Here is a 21,103-nt window from a genome sequence, read left to right as displayed (position 1 = left end):
CTGATTTAGCCACATTTGCTGTGCTGGCACTGTGCATGTGCTTTGTTCTCTTCAAAATAGAAAGTCCATGTTAAAATGGTAAAAATATTTTTTAACCATAATATTGGCCTGGTTCTTGGGATGGTCAGATGGCCCACCACCTTAGTCAAGGCTGAAGTATTATAACAGTTTGATGGATTGCCATGAAATCTTGTACAGATATTTATGGTACCCAGAGGATGAAGCCTAATAAATTCACTCAAATATATCACTTATTCTTATACATATTCTTATATGACTTATTCTTCACCATAACATTTTGTACATATATATATGTTATCAAGAGGATGAATCCAACTTTAGACTCTGATGATCCTCTGACTTTTCCACTAGCGGCACCATGAGTTTGATATTATACTTTTCAATAAGAATTCTTGACAACTAATGGATGGATTGCCCTGAAATTTGGTTTAGCCATTCATGTTCCATTCATGAATAATACATTTGGTGATCCTCTGACTTTTTATCTAGTGTCATCAGCAGGTCAACATTTCAGTTTGTGACCAAATGCAAACAAAAGTGCTGAACATGGTAACCATTATACCTGCTAAGCATCAGCATGTTAGCATGGTTGCTCTCTACATTAGAGTTTACCCCGAAGTCCTGTTGTGCCTAAGTAAAGCCTCACAGAGCCGCTAGCATGGCTGTAGAATCTTGTTCTCTTGCAAATGTATTTTGATATGCTGGTGTTATTTTGACAATTTTCTTTCATAGGTTACCCCTACGATGATGCTGAGAGTTGCCAGAAAACGTTATGTTGTTAAATCAAGTTAGATTGAAGTTAGATTTCCCTTCATGTTCTTAAATGGGACAGCATATTACTTCTCCTTCCAATACACAATACATAGTAAATCACTGTTTAAATCTCATGCACTGCTTGTGTTATAAACATGAGATATGGCTTCAGTGTCTGTGTCTGTGATCGTATGCATGAGTGTGCTTGCACACAAACACAGACACTACATTGTATAAGTGGGTCTTTGTGTTCACAGCTTGCCTAAGCAGGCAGATTCTGCCCCCTGAGTAAATATGGTGAGCCACTGATAACATTCATTTGTGTATAACAAGGACACATTCACACAGCAAAATGCACGTACACACACACACACACACACGCAAGCATTTCAATAGGGGTATGCCTGTAATGGAATGATAACTTATTTTGGTACTCCAACATGCGCCAGAGTATCATCACAGGGTTTTCCCCAGGATTTTGTAATTGAGTGGTGCTCAGGCCTTGAATGTCTACATAAAGAGAACGTGATTATAATAAGTTGGAGTATTTGCATTTTTATACCACCTTAAATGTCATTCTCCATAAAAAAGATATTGAATCATTGTTTTTCTACCTGCAGACACAGTTGCAGGGGCTAAAAGTGTCCTGACTCGGGTGATGCGTCTGGCCCAGCGGTACCTGTTAGACCCAATGGGCCGTCAGAGGGCTGAAGAGAAGATTTCACAAACACAAGCCAAGCCCAGACAGCGTAGTCCTGCACCTGGACGAGTTTTCAGGAGTCGGACCTCAGCTTCACTGACACATGCTCAGGTAAAGATTGACTTGTTAGTGCAGCAGTATTCTGTAAAAGCAGGCCTCTGTTGTTGGGCTGTAGCAACAGTTGGCATTTGTACTAGCCACAACAACTCGTCCAAAAGATCAAATGGCCAACAATGAACCTCTCGAAAACATGCACCTAAATGAGCACCACATGACCAATTATTCTTTTCATTGCATTGGTTTGAGTTCATTCTGATCCATCACTAATTTAATTTAAAAGTTATTTTGTTGTAGTTTTTTGTCTTCATGGCTTGAGGTTACGTACATATTTCATTTATTGGAAAGCCATAAAAATCAATAATGTTTTAAGACCAGATTTAAACGAGCTGACTGTTTTAGCAGACCTCATGTAGTCAGGAAGCTTGTTCCACAGGTGGGGAGCAGATGAATGAAAACACGAGTCGTCTCTTCCAAGATGACAATCCCCTCCTCCATAGGGCTTGAGGGCTCACTGAATGGTTTGAGAAGTATGAAAATGATGTGAATCATATGGTACGGCCTTCACAATCGCCAGATCGCAACCCAATTGAACATCTATGAGGACACTCTCGACCACCATCATCAAAACACCAAATGAGGTGATTTGTTTTGGAAGAGCATCGTGATCGTCCCTCCAGTATAGTTCAGAGACTTTTAGAATCAATGCCAAGGAGCATTGAAGCTGTTCTGGTGGTACATAATGGTCTAATACCTTACTAAGACACTTTTTGTTGGTTTTTCCTTCAATTTGTTGCCCATCTGTATGTGTCATGTCTCTGTGTTATGATTCTGAGAAGGAGTAAATAGCCACCTTAACTGGCTCCATTGTCACTGTCACTGCTACTGTTGCAACTGCTGAGTGTGTGGATAAATGAGCCAAATCAGTGGGGAAAACACTAACTAACTTCCGTCATGCCTCCCCTTCAACTCTGCTGTCTTACTCTGACTAAAGCAAGGAGGTTCGGTTTGGGAAAAGATGGTGAAAACTTTAATCCAGATATTTTCTCCTCTTTTGTGTTTTTCCTTTTCACATTTCTAATTTTACTCCCCTTCCATCATCATATTCTGGCAGTATGTAAATATCAGTATAATTTCTGGGCCCACATTAAAAAAAACTAAAGAGCAAATAAAGAAATGCAGTGTGCTATTTTCTTTTCAAGAGAAATAAGTGGGATTGAAAGTAAGCCTCTTATGTATACCTCCAATTTGCCATCACACACACTGGGTTAAATCCAAAAAGTGATTAAAACACATCCTTTCAGCGACCCCTCATTGATGCTGGTTAATCACACAAACTAAGGAGAGTGGTGACTGTGAAACAAGACACACCTCTTCACTATGATCGAGCATCCAGTCATCTGGGTTCTAGTCACATAGAAATCTGCCTTTGCTCTCATCCAGGTGCTTCACCTTCCCTGTGTTTCCTCCACCTTCAGATCAGATCCAGGAGGCAGAGCCAGCAGAAAGGCAGAGCCCAGCAGCCGGTAGGGCAGGGGAATAGTGGTGATGTCACTGTGACAGATACAGCTGGTTGTGGGAAATCTGACAGGTGAGGACAAAGGTTAAACTTGGCAAACAAAACATGGCATGCCTTTACTCATGCATTTTTCCTTACAGATTACTCAAGTATTTTGTCTCCTAGTGTAAAAACCATAGGATATATAGGAACATCAGCCTGAAGGATCTCTGTGAGGGCATTTGTTACCACTGAGTAGAAAGAGTTTTCTGCAGGGCATTCCCACAGAAAGTGTATCACTCTACCTTTTCTTTTTATGGGGCTTATTCAATAAACTTCTCTTTCATCATTTAGGGAATTTGCTCCTACCATATTAGAGATTTTCCTCATATGTACTTGAAAGCACATATGCAAACAAATGAGCTCGCACATGCAAAACAATTAACAATACATAATATGGCACACACGTATTTGAACCTGCCTGTCCAAAAGTGCCTGTTTTAGCTTGTCTATTTTCATGCAAATATAACGTAAATGCATAAAACGAAAAAGTGGGAAAGATAAGTTATTTTACTCTTGCCCTGTTCCTTACATCCTGTTTGTCACATTTTGTTTGCCCACCTCATTCACCTCACATGTATCTATATATCGGTTTAAGCACACATAGTTACATTCTTTACTCTGTGTGACAAATTAATCTTCTGCTGAATTCATTTATATACCAGCTGAAAGCTTTGCTTTTTCATGATGTCTTCAGGTATTGATTCTTTGCAACAAAACCAGCTGGTCTTCCAGCAGCACATAGAATTTCATAATAGTCTCCTAATCCTCTCATTGTAATGTTGCTTTTTCCTCTGACAAGCACACTGTTGCAAACAAAAGACTCGTGTGTGTGTGTGTGTGTGTGTGTGTGTGTGTGTGTGTGTGTGTGTGTGTGTGTGCGCGTCCTTCGTGTGTATGCATGTGTGTGTGTGTGTGTGTGTGTGTGTGCGTCCTTCGTGTGTATGCATGTGTGTGTGTGTGTGTGTGTGTGTGCGCGTCCTTCGTGTGTATGCATGTGTGTGTGTGTGCGTGCGTGTGTGTGTGTATGTGTGTGTGCGCGCTCGTCCTCATGTGTATGCATGTGTGTGTGCTCGTTTCAAGCATACTTGTCATTCCTCACCTTTTTAGACTTTGTGTCAAGTGGTTTAGGTTGTTTTAACCAGGCTGAGGGTCAGCAGGGTCGTCAGGGGTCACCAGAAGGATTATTGTAATTGGGTGACAAATTACTGGTTGAGGGTGGAACTGGACAATGCTCTCTGTCAGGTGTTGAGAATTCACATAATTTTAACAAGAATTAAACCGAACATGATGATCATCAAGACAAGTTGAGCGAGAGGTGAAATACAAGGGAGGGAGAGGTTAAAAACTGAAAAAGTTTAACTTGATTATCCTGCTCATTCAAACACCAATACATTATTTCAAGATGAACAGCCTAAATTAACTACTTTTGTTGTCTTACGTATTTGTAGCAGCTCATAATCAAGTGAAACCAGATACAAACAATCAGCAGGTAGCTCCAGGAAATGATCTGAATGGATTGTATGAGGGTTAATAACCAATTTTATTTTGATGTAACAGCCAGCGGCGGTGAATTTGTTGACATATATCTGTAGTTCTTTTCACTAGGTTTTGCCAATTTTCTCTGACAGAATTTCCCAATATCTGAATCAGGAAGTCGGAGGCTGACATGACCTGTCTTTCCCCTGTTGCTCATAACTACAGTTTAAATGATGGCATGTGAATCTGTATCACTGATTAATTTTTTTTTCCTGTTGAAACCTTAAGTAATGGCCATCGAAATTGGAGTGACACTTCCTCCTTCTTCTCACAGTGAATTCCCTGATACATTTTTTCATCAGTTTCATCTGAAGGTGAATTCTGCTGCCAACTGCTTAATGTCCGACAGTGCACAAGTATAGAATGACGAGATATTTCGAGACTTTAATCCTTGCTTTTTTATGTGGATATTATTTATTTTGTTATTATTGTTACTATCTTACATCCGTAGCTTTGCAGAACAAGGGAAAATTACTTTTAATTGACTAATCTATGAAGAATCTCCTCAACAACTTAGAGATCACAATTAATTAATCCATTCATTACAGGAATCTTTGAGGGTGGAGGAAGATGTGTATTTAAATTCACAAGGTGTTTTTAACCTTGTGCACCTTCAGTTAAGACTTGTGCTATGTTTAATATTTTACAGAAATATTACTACATCTGATCTAATAATATTGTTCCCAAAAGTCATATAAATGTAATTCTATGGTTTATTTAGTCCTCTGGAGTCCCTGTATTTATCATGAATACACTGATCATGTTTTGTTTGTAGTAAAATAACTTTATGTATAAAGTATGTCCTGTAGATTCTAGCTGAAAACAGCATTTGAAAAGGCCTATGTGGGGCGTTCACAAATAAAAATCAACCAAAACAAACCTGGACTCCAGAGCAGAGGGTCATAAATGACTTGCGGTCACACCGACCCAGTGTAAAATGAAATGTGGGGAAAACAAAGGCAGTGAGGAAAATCCCCTGCAGACTACACTCACTGCAAAATTATGCATAATTTAAGCGTGATCCAGTTTTTGTTTGTTTTTTTACTTTCTACTGTGTTTTAAAGTCCGTGTGCAGTCATTAAAAATGTTCCAAGTCCATTTTAACATTGTTTTGTTTGAAGGTTTTTCTAAAATCTTTCAAATGACCAAAGTTTACATCACCGTTCTGTTTTCTCCAGGGCAAAGAAACAGGAACAGTGGGGATCCACTGTTTGACACCAAACTATATAAAGTAACTTTTTACATTTGATGTATTGATGTAGATAAGTTAACTTACAGTATACTTCCCATGGTCATACAATCATTTAGCTGTGTTGCTTATCTTGAAAGAATCCTGCGCAGGCATTTAAACATTTAAACTTTGGTCTTGTCTTTCATTACTAATTTAAATGTGGTTTTCCTGGTAAACAGGATAACACTGAGCTCTGCTCAACTAGGCGGAGCTCATATTTATTTAAAACTAAATTAGACTAAAATAAATATTTTACTCCGTTTGCATTGCCTTGCATTTATTTGAGATGGGTGGGAGCAGGATTTGAGAGCTAACATGGCCGCCACAGCAAACATCAAAGAATGAAATCATGTTGAGAACTCAGATCATATCTGACTTGGCTCAGTAGGTCCTGCTTTGGAGGGGTCAAAGTTCAGGGGTTGGTGCCCTTACTTAGCCTTAAGGGTCACACTACCTGAATACCACGGTGACTTGACATTATACCATGACCATGTGACATATCTCTTGTGTACTGTATTGTCTAAGTATCCTGGCTGTCTCTATGTCTTTGTCACTGAGGAATCTTGTCTTGAATTATTTGTCAGACATGTTGAATTTGTAAAGAAACCAGCAGACAAAACATGAAGCGAGCAACAGGAGGAGAACATTCAAACAATAGTAGGAATGCTCTACGTTCCTCTGTGGCATTTGTCTCTCAGAATTCCCCCCCGCTCTTCCTCCTGCCTCAGCAGGTTCATATGCACGCTGTACTCTTTGATAGTTTGTATCTTCAGGGCAGGACCCAAAGTCAGCCTCGAGATGTTCTTTAAGTCCTTGGATCAGCATCATTTCAGCATTAAGAAATACATTTCTATCTCATGTTTTACTTCCAGATATTACAAACTCAGCTATTGTATTAAATGTTTTTTGTTTGATAAAACATGTAACTATGTATGTCCTCACACACCTTCCCATGAATCTCTTAATCCCAGCCCCACAACCCTGAACGTAGGCCAAATAGCCCACCACTGTAAATAAAGTATAATAACAGAGGAGCAGTTTGAGTTGTGTGTTGTCCTGCCATCCTTTTAATTGATGGGACTTTATAATACTTAATAGTTTTCTTACATATTGCAACAAAAAATAGTTTGTGAATGAATTGAATTTGAAGCAATGTTGTACTTCAACATAGTAGTTTTAATACTTGGTATTTTTTATCCAGACTTTCGTCATTGTGTGTGTGTATAGTTTGCATTCATTTACATGTAACACTATATATAGGTGGAAGCCTGCCAACCTTAGAGTGGTTGGTGTAGTGAACTTAATAAGCTCCTAACATGGAGCAACTAAAGAGGGACTCCTTTACCTTGTACATGAAATACAGCACATTGCATCTTCGTGAATTCAAAATACATGCTGCGTCAGTGCCTGTTCTTTATCATTTCCTGCTACAGATTCTTACAGAATTAGCAATGCTCCCATCCTCTTGTGTGTTTTGCTGAGCGTTACCCTACCCCCATCCCTGCTCCGCAATGCAGTAGCCACTATGCAGGTGGTATAATGGTAGGCCTGCACCTGAGGATAAAGAGCGTATCACAACACTCTAGAAATGGATTTGTGATCCCATCTGCGAGTTTTGGGGAGGTGATGATGGAGGGAAACATATTATTCTCCTGTTATTGCTGTTGTTTCTTTATTCATTCGTGGGGTTTGAATTCGGAAACATTTAACATGGCCGAAATATGAATGTGATACATTTCTATATTTAAGTCTCTTTATGCATATTATCCATATCATCAATACAAATACAACTGCAGTGAAAGGTGCTCCATCTTACGGAAAAAAGAAGAGTATACAAAAAAATATATATTTCTAGCAAGTTTCAAGAGCACAGACGTTATTCACCGCCCAAACGTTGAGGTCCTTGCTGGCTCAAGTTCTTGTTACATCCCATGGTGGCGCGGCACCTATAGGAAATGCAAAGATCAATGTAGGAGTGATTTCAAAATCATCAGCAAATATTTTCTTTTAAAAACTGAAGTGTAGGTGATTTTTTTCTTTTATTTGGGTAGCTACTGTATAAATCAATTTATAATCTGATGCATTTATTACGTATCATGCCTTTATTGCTTGTCCAGTTACCCTTCAATTAATGAATGATTTTATCAACATTTACAAAGTTAATTGGTTTAATTATAAATTTGTGTCTTTTTGTTTCCAGATCAGAGCAAACCTTCAAGAGGGCAGGCACTGGACCCGTTGGCAAGGTGGCCCGTCATCATAGTAACCACAACATCAGAGTCAAGTCCCTCCGTCTTTTACGAAATGGAAAGAACCCATCGAGCAAGACCCCTGCTTCCTCCTCTATCCTCCCTTCATCGCTCCGTTCCTCTACCCTTCCTCCACTGTCCTCAATCCCGTTTTCAACTCCTCCATCATCCAGTCCCTCTCAAAGCGACGAGCAACACAAGCAGCAAAACACAACCAGGATGGCTTTCATCAAGTAAGTGAATGAATTTTATCCAACACTGTCAAATAGTTAGAGTAAGTGCTGTGTGAACTGGACAAAGTCCCACATGACACTGCCGGAAGTTGAAGAACAAGAACAAGCCAACAAGTTGAGTAGGCAGGCAGGCAGCCATCATGGGACCTGTTCTACCCATCCATGTCACTCACCCCACTTCATGTAAACTCTGTAATTCCACATGACAGATTCTGGAACCAGAACAGGAGGTTCCTTGAAAGTGGTGACAGTCGTGGGTATTAAGTAGAACCCACACAGCCCAAGGGCATGAAATTAACAATTTAATTCCAATACTAGTTTGCCGTTTTCCTTTTAATCTCCGCCCGCTGGGACTAAACAAATTTATCCTATATTATATTTTCAAAGACTTGCTGTGATTTTTGACTTAATGCATCACTGAACCTAAAATGCTTGTGCTGCATACTAATGTGTGCATTGCTCAGATTAAGTGAAGGCCCACAAAACATAGTTATTAAAACTGAAGATGCTACATGAAACAATACAAATCATTCAAAACCATAAAATGCTCATATGTATTGAGTGTAAAAGCTCATCAAACAGATGAATCTCAGCTCATATCCCAGTAACTGTAATCTGCTCCCATCTGTATCTGTCTGTACCTTTACACTGGTTTATGGTTTAGCCAGACATGGAACTTGTTGTGCTGTTGTAGTTCTATATATATATATAGCATGAATAATTTAAACACTAATAAGTGACTTGAGGGAATTTTATAATATTGTAGTTGATGAAAACACATTATTTATATTGGTGTATGACCGTTATTTATTCAAACAATACAGAAAAGCATTTTTGAAATTATACAAAAAATAATAATTTAGTCTTAGTAAAATCACCAAAAATCGTTATTCTGTCAAATCTTTTTGCTAAATCATATAAAATAAATTTGTTGGAGTTTTCAGTGGATTAGCTGAATTGTCACAGTAGGTAGGAAGTTGGAAGAACCTTGCTAGTAATTAACGAGATCAAACTTGCCAAATAAACCCTTTTATTGACTGATGACGGATGTCACAAAAAGCTGTGTGGTCCGGCTCAAAGTAAGTATATTAAGCAAAGCAAACCACATCACAGACCATATCAAGTTTCACACTATCAAACGAGCAACATGTAAGTCTGTGTTAATCTGGTTTGAGGATCTGCTTGTAGGAAGTGTGTTTATTATACAGACAGTGACGCCCCACATCAAACATCTTCCCACTGATCAATCCAACAGCTGCAAGAGGAACTGCTAGTTTCCTTTCAGCTTTTGTTAAACCATAAAATTCCAAGTGAGCTGATCAGCATCTGTTGTGTCAATTAGTAAGAAGTAAGTTTTTTATGTAATGCTAAACATTTGATCCATGCCCATTCCACACAAGACACTGCACAGTGGTAACTGAAACCTGTCAAGGTTTTTGCCAATGTGTGATATTTGGAAATACAGTGTAGGTAAACAGCACCATGGTTAGAAAAAAAAAAATCATTGTATTCATTTGCTCAGCTGAAAAACAACCTGTCACCACACTAGTATTGTTAAAGCAAGGCTGGACAATTCACCACTGATAACCATGTTCTAGTCATAATATTTTTTACTATGATGAAATTTTGAAACAAAAGCTTCTCACATTCTCATGTGACTATCAGACTCTCTGGTTTGTATTTTTCCTGCGTGTAAAGACTAATGGTAAATGGATCACACTGATGTGTTTATGGTCTTTCTAATGGGTTTATGATATGAGTGTGTATGAGTGACAGAGAGACAGAGAGAGATAACCCATCCTGTTGTGTTTTCCATAGCATTTTACAGCAGGGCAGGGTGGGTACACCACAGCACTAAAATAGACCTCTAGTTTCCTGTTTAGTAAGTTACACACCTTCTCCACAATATGTCCCTCCCAATAATCTCATGGGAGGTACACACATCTCTACTACTAACAGAACAACTTGTTTATATGTACACATGCCTTTTAGGGAATATATATTTACAGAGTAGTCAGTGATGTGCACTTGTTCCTTCTATGTGTGGGAAATAAGGAAATGCAACTGACATGTACAGGAAGATGAGCTAAGCTTTCCTGTCTTCACCACCTTAGTGATGGACAGTATCTGCTTGCCCTGACAAACACAGCCTGAAATTACTTTTCCTCTCTTTGTGACTTATACAGGAGGTCACATCTGGAGAAGTGTTTGAAGTTCATTCAAAGTACTGAAGCGAAGAGAGGTGACAGGGATTCTTTTTTTTTTTTTTTTTACAGTAAATGTAGGATACCTGCAGGAAAAGGATGGAAGTCTTTATGCGATGCATCCATTAGTAATTATTTGTATTATCGCTGTCAAGGACAATTACTGAAGGAAAACAAAAAAGCAAGTAGATAGGTTGGATGCTGTTATTTGGCTTTTCAACTCAATTATTTCTTTTCTTTATTAGAATCTTATTGGACTTGAATTAAACCATAACCAGTAACCATTTACTGTGCATATGTCAGACTCGAACCTGTTAGGTTAGGTGAAGTAGTACAGCGTGCATTCTGTAGCTATTTTATGATTTTTAGATTCAATTGAATCTTAACACACTTAGTCTACAAACAGAATATTTCACTTTCAATAAATTATCAAAAAATTCAGTTTTTGCTTTGTCATCATGGGGTACTATGTGTAGACTGATAAGGGGAAAAGATTTTTAGCATAAAGCTGCAACATAAAATGTGAAAAAAGTGAAGGGGTCTGAATACTTGGTGAGTGCACAGCACATTGATAGACAAGCTAGCAGGGAGGAAAACACGTTTTCCAGATGACAGTGCACTCACTAGCTCAACCAGTATTCTGCCAGTCAAAGAGACACGTGCACAGTCTTTTACAACTGAACACAAACTTGTACTCTCCCAACATAAAGAACATTTTACATTGCATGTTTCTTGTTGCATGTATTTTATATCTTGTATATTTTTGCAGCTGCTCTTTTAACATTCTTCAAATTGATACATGAAACAAACAATAATGGCAAAAATTGTTTTTCACACAGACACACACACACTCGCATACTGTCTCTCTGTGGCATCCTTTCACAGAAACAGTATGTGCAAAGTTAATCTCCTTTGTATTACAGTATAATAAGTCAGATATGCTCATGGGCTTTAATAGCTTGTAATTGAGACCTCTGCTTTGGGAATAATCTGGCTAAGAAATGCTGCCTCAATATCTAGACATGAGTACTGTTGTCTTATGTCTTATAAACCTTGTATGTGTGTGTGTGTGTGTATATCAGTCCACCTGGCCAAAGCTGCAAGGGTAACTAGTTGTTTGTAGAAGTTGATGATTATGCTCAGGTATTAACGGATAAAGTCACTGAAACAATTAGAGCCATAGGTTTTCCCATGGTAGAGCATCAGAACATATGTGACCCCTGCAGCGTGCAAGAAGTGTATGGGCTTTAAAAAAAAAAAAAAAAAAGTGATTCAAGTCTGTGCATACTGCATGAGCTTGTGTGTGAATAGGAGTGTGTGTTGGCTGAAGCTTGTCATCTGATCCACTGGTGTTACTGACTGTATGTTCAGCAGTGTGGGAGCCACTCTCCTGTCCTGTACTCACCTCTCATCTCCTCTCCCTGGGGAAGTGTGTGTGCATGTGTGTGCACATTTTACGTACATGTGCACACTTTCAGTTCATATTAACATTAGTGACATTCATAATGAGATCATGTGTTTTTTTTAACCTGCTTGTTCATGTGTGTGCTGATGTGCATTTATGTTGTGCGTGCCGAATGTGATGAAACACAATGCAAAATAAATCCCGGCTGTGGTCATATACATGAATAGTTTTAAATCATTCAGGCAAATATAAGCACATTCATGGATATGCTATATACACACATGCACCACCTCTGCCATTGTTAAAGGAACTGTTAAGATGCAGGTGTAGTGGTGTTATGTAACAGGGTAGTGAGGATACGGGACGGATGACTGATCAAACACACACACACACACTGCTCATCCTATTTAAAGAAACAAAGGGACAGTGGAAGCCTTACCGCAGTGTTGGGTGCTTAGACCAGTTCAGTGACTCCTTCATTCCCCTAACAACCAGAAACAAATCATGCATGGCTTTAATCACTGTTTGATCTAGTAGTTTAATATTAAAATCATAAAAAGCAGCAATATACTGACAATGTTTTCTCCTTGTATTATATAATCTCTTTAAGGTCCTTTCACACTGCACATGATTGATGTTCTCATTCACTGTTTAATAACATGTAACTACAAAAATAGTGATAAATGAATAAACACTTTACATCATTTATAATACATTCCATGGACTTCAGTTCAGACTAAATAAAATAATTCAATTCACTCACTTAACATCTAGTGTGTAATGTACGTCATACACTGGTATAAAGAGTTCCTTCTAAAAAAGACAGTACAATGTCCTCAGAGCTCCTTTGATCCATGACATGCTGTCCAGACGTATTTAGGATTTAATCTTGTATCACCACTCCTGCTTTTCGTCTCTAAAATTAGTATGTTTATTGATACTCATTAGATAAAATGCACAGGTAAGGCCTAATTACCTGACTGCATATTTGCCAACCTTTTCTAAGATACTGGCACCTGATTGGTCGTACACTCCAGACCTTTCTGTCTGCAGTTTGTCAGCATTTAGATTTTATTAAGGCAGAAACTAAAGATGTAACATGTGTTTGTATTTTCATTTGTGTTTTCCTGAAGACAGGGTGTAATTGTCTCTGTCGCACTGGCAATTTAATTATATTAAAACACAGTGTGTGGTACACAGTGTTCTTAAAACTAGTTGCGTAATGTGACAGGCACAACAGACGTTCCTTTTAAAAACATGCTTATGTCTGGTCTCAACTTGTTTGTTATTCCTGTGACATAAAACAAGTAAGCAGTAATCATGTCATGCTCAGCTGTTATGAAATGTGGCTGGTTTAATTGATAATAACAGTCTATATCATCACTGCCCTGTAATGTCCAAGTGCTCATTTTATTTTTTTCCAATTTTGTTCCCCTGACACACAACACCACTCTAATCTTAATGATTCATTACATCACTCCAGATTTCTCAGCAATGCCCGGCTGCTGTTTGGTGTGTGTGTGTGTTTGAAATGACTGTAACTGCAGCAGGCTTTACCCATGTGAATGATTGCATTCTTCAGGTCACACACTAGTGAAAAGGCCAAGACTCGATGATATCCCACACCATGGTGTTTGTTTGATCAAAGCGTCAGCCTTAAGCCCTACAGAAACACACACGCTCTACAACTTTGTTTCAACCCCTAAGACTCGAAGGTTTGCAAGAGAAATACAATAGTACAGGTGAATTAGCTGTTTGAACTCTGGCTGAACTTAATTTCCCATTTAGTTTCTGCTCATACATCAACTACAGTTTGTAGTCTAAATGTCCATTTTTCCAATTCCTCTTTTTATGTTTTGATTTATCAGTTCAAAACCAGTGTAACCTCTTGTTATACTGTAACTCTTCTAATAAATCATCATCATATACCCTACAGGGAATTCTTAAGCTCTTTACGACAGTTTAAACCTCAGTATTTCTAATTTGATTCAAACATGACCACTTTGGTAAATCCTTATTATGCTTATCACATAATTCTAGTAAAACCTGCGCATGTACACAATTACTGTGGGTAAAGTTTTCCACTGAGGGGTCAGATGCAAGGCAGAGGCATTGCAAAAGTGAATGGCAGTTTTGGCCCACGCCTTTCTGTTTATCTAGAAAGGTGAACAAAAGCTAGCAGGTATAAATGTAAAAGTGAGTGAACCATGAATGGACCACACCTCACCATTTTTCTAAAAGCTGAATGGAGAGGGGGCCCCCCACCCCACCCCCACCCCGTGCCTGCAGTGAAGGGAAGTGATGAATTGAATAGACTTAAAATAAATTACTTTGTGAGGTACGTTCGTTGTTGTTTTTCCAGTGTAAAAAGGAACTGTCACTCTGGAAAAGTATACATGCTGAGTTTTCACCAAGACACGTCATAAGTTGCTGCATATCTAAAATCTTAATGAAAGGGCTGGTTTGAATGCAAGTCACTGCAGTGAATGGAAAAGGTCAAAGTTAATGACTGCAGGGTAAAAGACCTCAAGATTAAAAGTATAAAAGTCAACAAAGCCAGGATAAAGGACAATGCCTAATCCTCTGATGCACTGGGAATGAGGACGTTTTGTTTGATTGATTCATGTGTCACATCTTCGTCAATATGTGCAGTGTATTGCAAGGTTGGAGTCCGCTAAGCCATCTTGACCATATGTCTGGTGATACTGCCTTGTATTCCTTCACATCCCTCACAGCAAGTCCTGAATCACCAGCAGCCAGAGTTTCTGGTTCTGAAGTGACTGCACAGTCACCAGGGGCATGATGTTGTTGACCAGAATTGAAATGAAGGCTGTCACTACTTCTGTAAACTCATCAGGAGGATTAGGACAGCCCAACACCTGACCTCTCTTCTCACCACAGCTTCCCATATCCATTGTTGTTTATGTTCCAGTTTGAGGAATATGCCAGAATGATCTTATAAACCTTATAAGAGGAATGTAGCTGACTTACTGACTGAGTGATCAACCATTGGTCAGCTGAATGCGGTGTGACTGAGTGATAAATTTAAACTATTGGTTGGCTGTCCAACTTTTGGAATTTCCCTATTGGTTGTTGCTTTGTCAAAATGATTTAGCATGAACAAGCAGTGTTGACAACTTAGTGCCTTTGTCGCTGGATTTACAGACTTTCATTCCCCTTCAGTGCAAAAGTTTGTTTGGATTAAATAGAACAACTGCAAGTTGGTAGTGACAGCAATTGCCTCTGACTGGACAGACAAAGAGCACCAACTACAACATGTCAAATATTATCAATATAAAATCCAATGAATTAGATATGTGATTTATATGTGGCAAAACTGATCAGCAAAAAGAAATTCAAATTGATTTTACCAAAAGGCCACCTCTTTGTTTACCCACTGTGATAATACAGGAATTCCCCTCAGACCTCTGTAAAGGGACATCGGAAGCAATCACTCTGTTCCTACCCTGATCTACATCCCTCTTGCTTTAAATGAACTGTCATGCTAGAAGTCTTTAGTAGCTTCCCAGTACTTCCTATAGCCCGTATCAAAGATTGTATCTGATATCTGCTGTGTCCTACTATGAACACCTGCTGAGGACAGGATGAGGGAGATGGGGCTGTAAAGGTTTGTGGTGAATGGCTGAGTCTGTTGTCTCTATTTGAGGAAGGAGCTTGTCACTGAGTTGTCAGATGAACATTAATAAAAACACAGGCCAGGTCAGAAAGCTTTGACAAAACATCAAAAAAGTTCTCCTCCTCTTTCTCTTCCCGGTCGTATACATTTCCAGCCGCTTCCCCCTCTCTCGTGTGTTTAACAGAAGATGTTGAGTTCAGCCCTCACCTTAAATCATTTTCTCTTCAGTCTCTTGTTGTGCCACTTGGTTGACAGCAGTTGAGGTAAAAGTAGCATCTGATTTCATCTTCTGATTTTATGTAGCCATTCGTGATGCATTGACCGGCTCTCATGTCATCCGAATCCGCATGTATGCATAAATCAGCCACCCGCCACGCAAACAAATTATTTTCTCCTGAAAAGTAAAATTTCTGAATCAACATCTGCTTAAAAGGGAAAGCCAACATCAGGGAACATGGGTGTGACATTTTTGATAACATGTTAAGTCTGCGATTCGACACTGGGGGACTTAAAAATGTCTGAAGAAGCATCAACATGTTGTAGATAGCGCACAGCAACTTTACTTGTGTTTGAAGAGTAGTCAAAATGTGCGCAGCTAACAAAAGCACCTCCACACTCAGTTCATCAGCCATTGTGGTTTGAAAGTATCATCTTTATGCTCAGATGTGTATGTTGTACGTCACAGTAGACACTGAAATGTTGACGTCACACTGATTCGGGAAAAGCTGTTTGCATATGCTGCCTTTGTTTGCTTCAGCTTCAGGGTCACCTTGTCGGCAATATAGTGTGATTCCTGCGTAAAAAGAGCTACTGACTCATTGCTAAGGAAATGGTTTTCCTGCTGCAGCACATTATGGCCTCCTGTTACAGTGTAATTGATTTTAAATTATAGATGATGTATGTCTGCTGGAGCAGAGCGGTAATAATCATTCCCTTTGTTCAGGTGTTTGTGTGTTTTTGCGTGTGCTGCCCACACCTGTTTATGGATATTTATACATGTGTATGCATGTACAGAATATGTATGTTTTTGTATGTGATGTACATGTTGTACATCTTTTGTGTGTGTAACCATTTACTTTCATGTACCCTGATTGTATGTGTGCACACTCTCACAAAGCCTCTGAGAAACAGAAGCAACCTGAGCTCAGTTCACCTGACTGATGTTACCTGGCTAACACTTTCCCATTCCTGTAGCAGGCACACAATAGACTTCACATAACTGTGTGTGTGTGTGTGTGTGTGTGTGTGTGTGTGTGTGTGTGTGTGTGTGTGTGTGTGTGTGTGTGTGTGTGTGTGTGTGTGTGTGTGTGTGTGTGTGTGTGTGTGTGTGTGTGTGTGTGTGTGTGTGTCTGTGTGTGTGTGTGTCTGTGTGTGTGTGTGTGTGCGTGCGTGCGTGCGTGCGTGTGTGAGAGAGCAAGAGAGACAGAGCTCCATTCACCTGACTGTTACTCAGCCACCTCAGTGTAAATTATTCCCACCCCAGTGTAGCATGCTCCCAACTTGACACCCAGTCTAAATGTTTTAGTAGTTCCATTATGGCCCCTTATGAATGGAAACTATATTAACTAAGCAATTGTATATGACAGGGGGCGAAACCACTGTATAGGGAACTCTACATCAGTTGGGGTTACACAAGTCTGTCTGTCAGGCCCCAACACGTCAAGAGCAGTTATTGTGCTCACTTTTAGCAGTCCGTGATAGACGTAAATGATATCATCTACATTGTTTTCCTTTGGAGGGGTCAGGTTTGAGGATGTTTTTGACAGATGCATCGCAGACAGGAACTGTGGCTCCAACCTCAGTAGAGCTGAAGCTGAACTGTATCTGTGGTTTATGATTGCTATCAAATGTTGTCGAAGCCCCGAAACGAATCGGTGGACAAAATCTTCAAGATGTAGTTTGTATGAATGCTATCGTGTAAACAGGATGGTCATATTCCTCTGGGAGTGCCTCTTGTTATCTGTTGCTTACTGTATCTGACGTGCAGCTGAAATAGTGAACTCACAAACTGTGAGCTGAAGGTGAACTTTTTATAATTTGGTAACACTTGATTTTGTTGGTCCCATTGGTAAAACACCTAAAATGAATTAATTGTGATTTATTGTATAGTGTAACCAGGAGAGTCTGTATAGCCGGTCAGCCCGAGCATGCAAAACATGAAATACTGTATGTCTACATACAGACAGACAAACCACAACAGATAAAGATGAAGTTTAAAGTAATAAATGAATAATGAATGCATATATACTTGCTGCTGCTTATTAACTCAAAACAGCTGACTAAACTGAATGTAATTACTAACTTATAATTAGTAGCAAATTGCACAGTTCCTAGGAAATTATTATGAAATGACAAGTGTTACTGTAATTTGCGTTCAGTGTAAAATTGATTGAAAAATATCAATTTAATGGCAAAATAAGTGTGTCAGACTTAAATTAAATTGGAGTCTAATTCTGGCTGCACAACTCCCTTAAACAAGATAAAATATAACAACTTAAGGGTAATAACTGTAATTTACTTAATTGAAATTATAAACTTTTTAATGAATAGTGAAATGCAATGAATGGAGATGAAAGGTAGATGTTTGCAGGGACAGATGGACTCTGTTTTTACAAGTGCATCTTTCCACATAAAATGAAGGAAACAACTCCTGCATCATGCCAGTATGCACACACTGAACAGGTCCTTATCCATGCAGGTCCTGCCCCAGTGATTGTGTGAGACCATTTCTTTGTGGTGGTGACAAAGGTGTCTTTTTTTTAATAGCATTTCTATGTGGGTGGCAGGGTGTATACTATTCTCCAAATGGTCATCTTTGGGTTTTTGTTTGAGCCATATGTCTTTTTTGTGCTGTTCTGCTTCCTTGCAGGCTGTCTGTTATGTCACATACACCTTCGTTTTTCACAGACTTTCTTTTGGCAGAAAACTGATTATTCAGGTTCATTTAAAGGCTGTGGACTGAATGGCGTGGGGCCCACCTCGCTGGTTGCTCCATAGACTTGTGTTGCTTACTGGCAATGACAGACTTGGCCATACGCTTGTGTCATGGGGGCCAGTGTCAAGGAGCACCATTACCATAGTGTCAATTCTTCCATTAAATTACCTCCAGAGACTTGTATTGTGGGACGGCCAGACTGAGGGCAGGCCACAGTGAATGGCTGTTTACCACCAGGTTGGGTCCGTCTCCAGTCACATGCAGCTAAAGCCACCGTAGCTAACCTGCTCAGGGTAATCACTGCACACACACACTGACTCCAACACACAATAAAAACCAGGCCAAACAACACACACTGAAAAAGAGACATACTCCCACAGACACACTCATATCTTTCTCTCAGCCTTATGTGCTCCCTCACACACCCTCACAGTCTAAGTCAGACATTTTAATCTTAAGAACAGAAGCGGTGTTTGTCTTGTGGAATGAAGGCAGGCTGTGCTGTAAGTGGTTTACGGCGCAGAGTAAAGCAGCTCTGACAGTAAAGATGAAGTCACACTGAGTCCAAAAAAGCTGTCATATGTGTGTAATGTTATAGAAAATGTTTGATCTATGGTGCATTGTGCAGATCTTTTATAGCCCATGGTCACAATCAGAGTTCTGCAAGCACACACACCAACTCACGCTTCACGATTAGAGCTTTTAGATTATAATCAACTCTTTGTCTGACTTATAGGAAAAGGAACTGTGCCTGTTTTCTAAAACAAGGAGGTGAGAAGAAGGGAAGGACACGAGGCCTCTGAAGTATTTCAGAGCTTAAATCTGTTTTGTTCCCAAACATATTGAGTATAGTTGTGTCTTCTTCCAGGTTGTTTGAATGTGATGCCATATTGCTGTTGTCTTACTGCTGAAATCAGTTAAGTAGGCGACGGGTGTGTTCAAAAATGTTTGTGGTTTATCTTCTAGTATTAACTGGTTTTGGCAGATCATCAAAAAGTCTTGGTTCAGTTTCAGAGGAACAGTTGTGTGGTTAGGAGTGACGATATTATCTGAGACTAATGTGGGAAACAGCAACCAGTAACTAAATGAATCAAGAGAAAAATACATTACTGTCTGTGCTTTACTCTGCGTTACTGCCTGCAGATACCTCCTCTGGGTACTTATATCAATAAATACTTTCTCCATTTTCCTTAAACTTAGTACCAAATTGTTTTTTTAAATATCATAGTAATTTACAGCTAATTCTTATGAAATTATGAGGAAAGTTTCCAAGAAATTATGTGGAATATACAGGACCTGGAAAGATGTTAAGAATTTTGGTGTCAAGTTGCTTTTGTGCTCTGTGTCTGAAGCTTTTCATTTATTTTTCCTCTTCCCCATCTTTCTCTTTCAGGGAGTTGTCGTCCAGACATCAGATCAGTGTCCCACTCAGGAATGTCCGGGAGTCGACTCTGATCTGACCCTGAAGAGGTGAAGGGATAAAATCCACTACATGTTTACATTATTACATGTTTACATTATGAAACCACTTTAGTTAGTTATGTAAATCACATGATCTTGTTTGTTCTGGGACCTAGATAAGTAACTAGCTCACACAAAAACCCGAAATGAAATCGGTGCACAGGTCATGTGGGGACGTCAGTAAACACCTGTGTAAACCTGTATTGGTTTAAGCTGCAGATCATCTGATGTGACCCAGATTGTGTACACTAGGTTATGTCGAGCTTTAAAGCCAGAATCTGAAACCTGCTGATTGTTTTAAGTAGTATACTGTATGTGTGTGTGCGTGCACATATGCATGTGCATGTAGACCTGAAACTGTTTGATATTACTTTGTGCTGAGCTAGTGCTGCCTATTTTTCCACTTGACCCATGAATGGATAAGTCTGACTCTTTTTATTGTCTCATATAGTTGCACTAATAAAATATTGATATTTTACTTTTAAACTGAGACTTGTTATTTGTTTAGGAGGACGTCTTCCTGGACATTTGGACTGTTACTTTGCTTAAAGTAGGAGTTTGGTGACATCCCTCTGTGTGTGTGTGCGTGTGTGTGTGCGTGTGTTTTTGTCTCTGCATAATGAGTCAGTTTTTCAGGGGCCAAGAGTGAAATATTTTTTCAATTTTAAGTTTTTATTTCTGAATTTGACATTTGGAAATAAATCAATGATGGTGGATAAAAACATACTTTTGTTTACTACTGTGGCAGCTCGGACTGACTGATCTCAGAACTCACCAGGAACTCCAAAACCTTGTTATGTTTTCCAGTCCCTCTCTTTCTTCCTCTCATATCTGTACATTTCTGAGATAGGAAGTCTCAAGATCAAATTGAGATTTTTTTAATTTTTTTTAGTAAGTCAGACAGTCTCCTCAGTTTGAATGCATCCTGCCTCCGGAAGACACGATTTTCTTTTTAAGGTAAGAGGACTTTTTCTTTTACTTCGCATGCTTGTGTGTTAGTTTTCAACATATCATTGGTGTTGATACTAGTGTAGATAAGACACACTGTGATGTCACTGCTTGTGTTGAAACAATTACATTATGTTCAAACTGTCCCCACTGTTCGTGTATTATCTGTGAA

The 21,103-nt window shown here is 39.2% G+C and overlaps 1 protein-coding gene across 1 annotated transcript in view; it reads left to right on the top strand.

Annotated features, from left to right (window-relative positions):
• The window catches only part of si:ch211-266k8.4 (uncharacterized), a 53,702-nt gene extending 33,233 nt beyond the window's left edge, over window positions 1–20,469 (top strand). Inside the window, exons 12-15 of the mRNA XM_056386375.1 lie at window positions 1,395–1,585; window positions 3,010–3,122; window positions 8,060–8,341; window positions 19,916–20,469. Of these exons, the coding sequence (XP_056242350.1) occupies window positions 1,395–1,585; window positions 3,010–3,122; window positions 8,060–8,341; window positions 19,916–19,982 (653 nt within the window). The 3' untranslated portion in view covers window positions 19,983–20,469. The remainder of the gene's footprint in view (window positions 1–1,394; window positions 1,586–3,009; window positions 3,123–8,059; window positions 8,342–19,915) is intronic.
• The last annotated feature ends 634 nt before the right edge of the window (window positions 20,470–21,103 follow it).

The sequence above is a fragment of the Seriola aureovittata genome, chromosome 10, assembly GCF_021018895.1.
Source record: "Seriola aureovittata isolate HTS-2021-v1 ecotype China chromosome 10, ASM2101889v1, whole genome shotgun sequence".
In the NCBI taxonomy this organism is placed as follows: Eukaryota; Metazoa; Chordata; class Actinopteri; order Carangiformes; family Carangidae; genus Seriola; species Seriola aureovittata.
The sequence above is the reverse complement of the archived record's forward strand: the minus strand, read 5'-3'. Positions and strand labels throughout refer to the sequence as shown.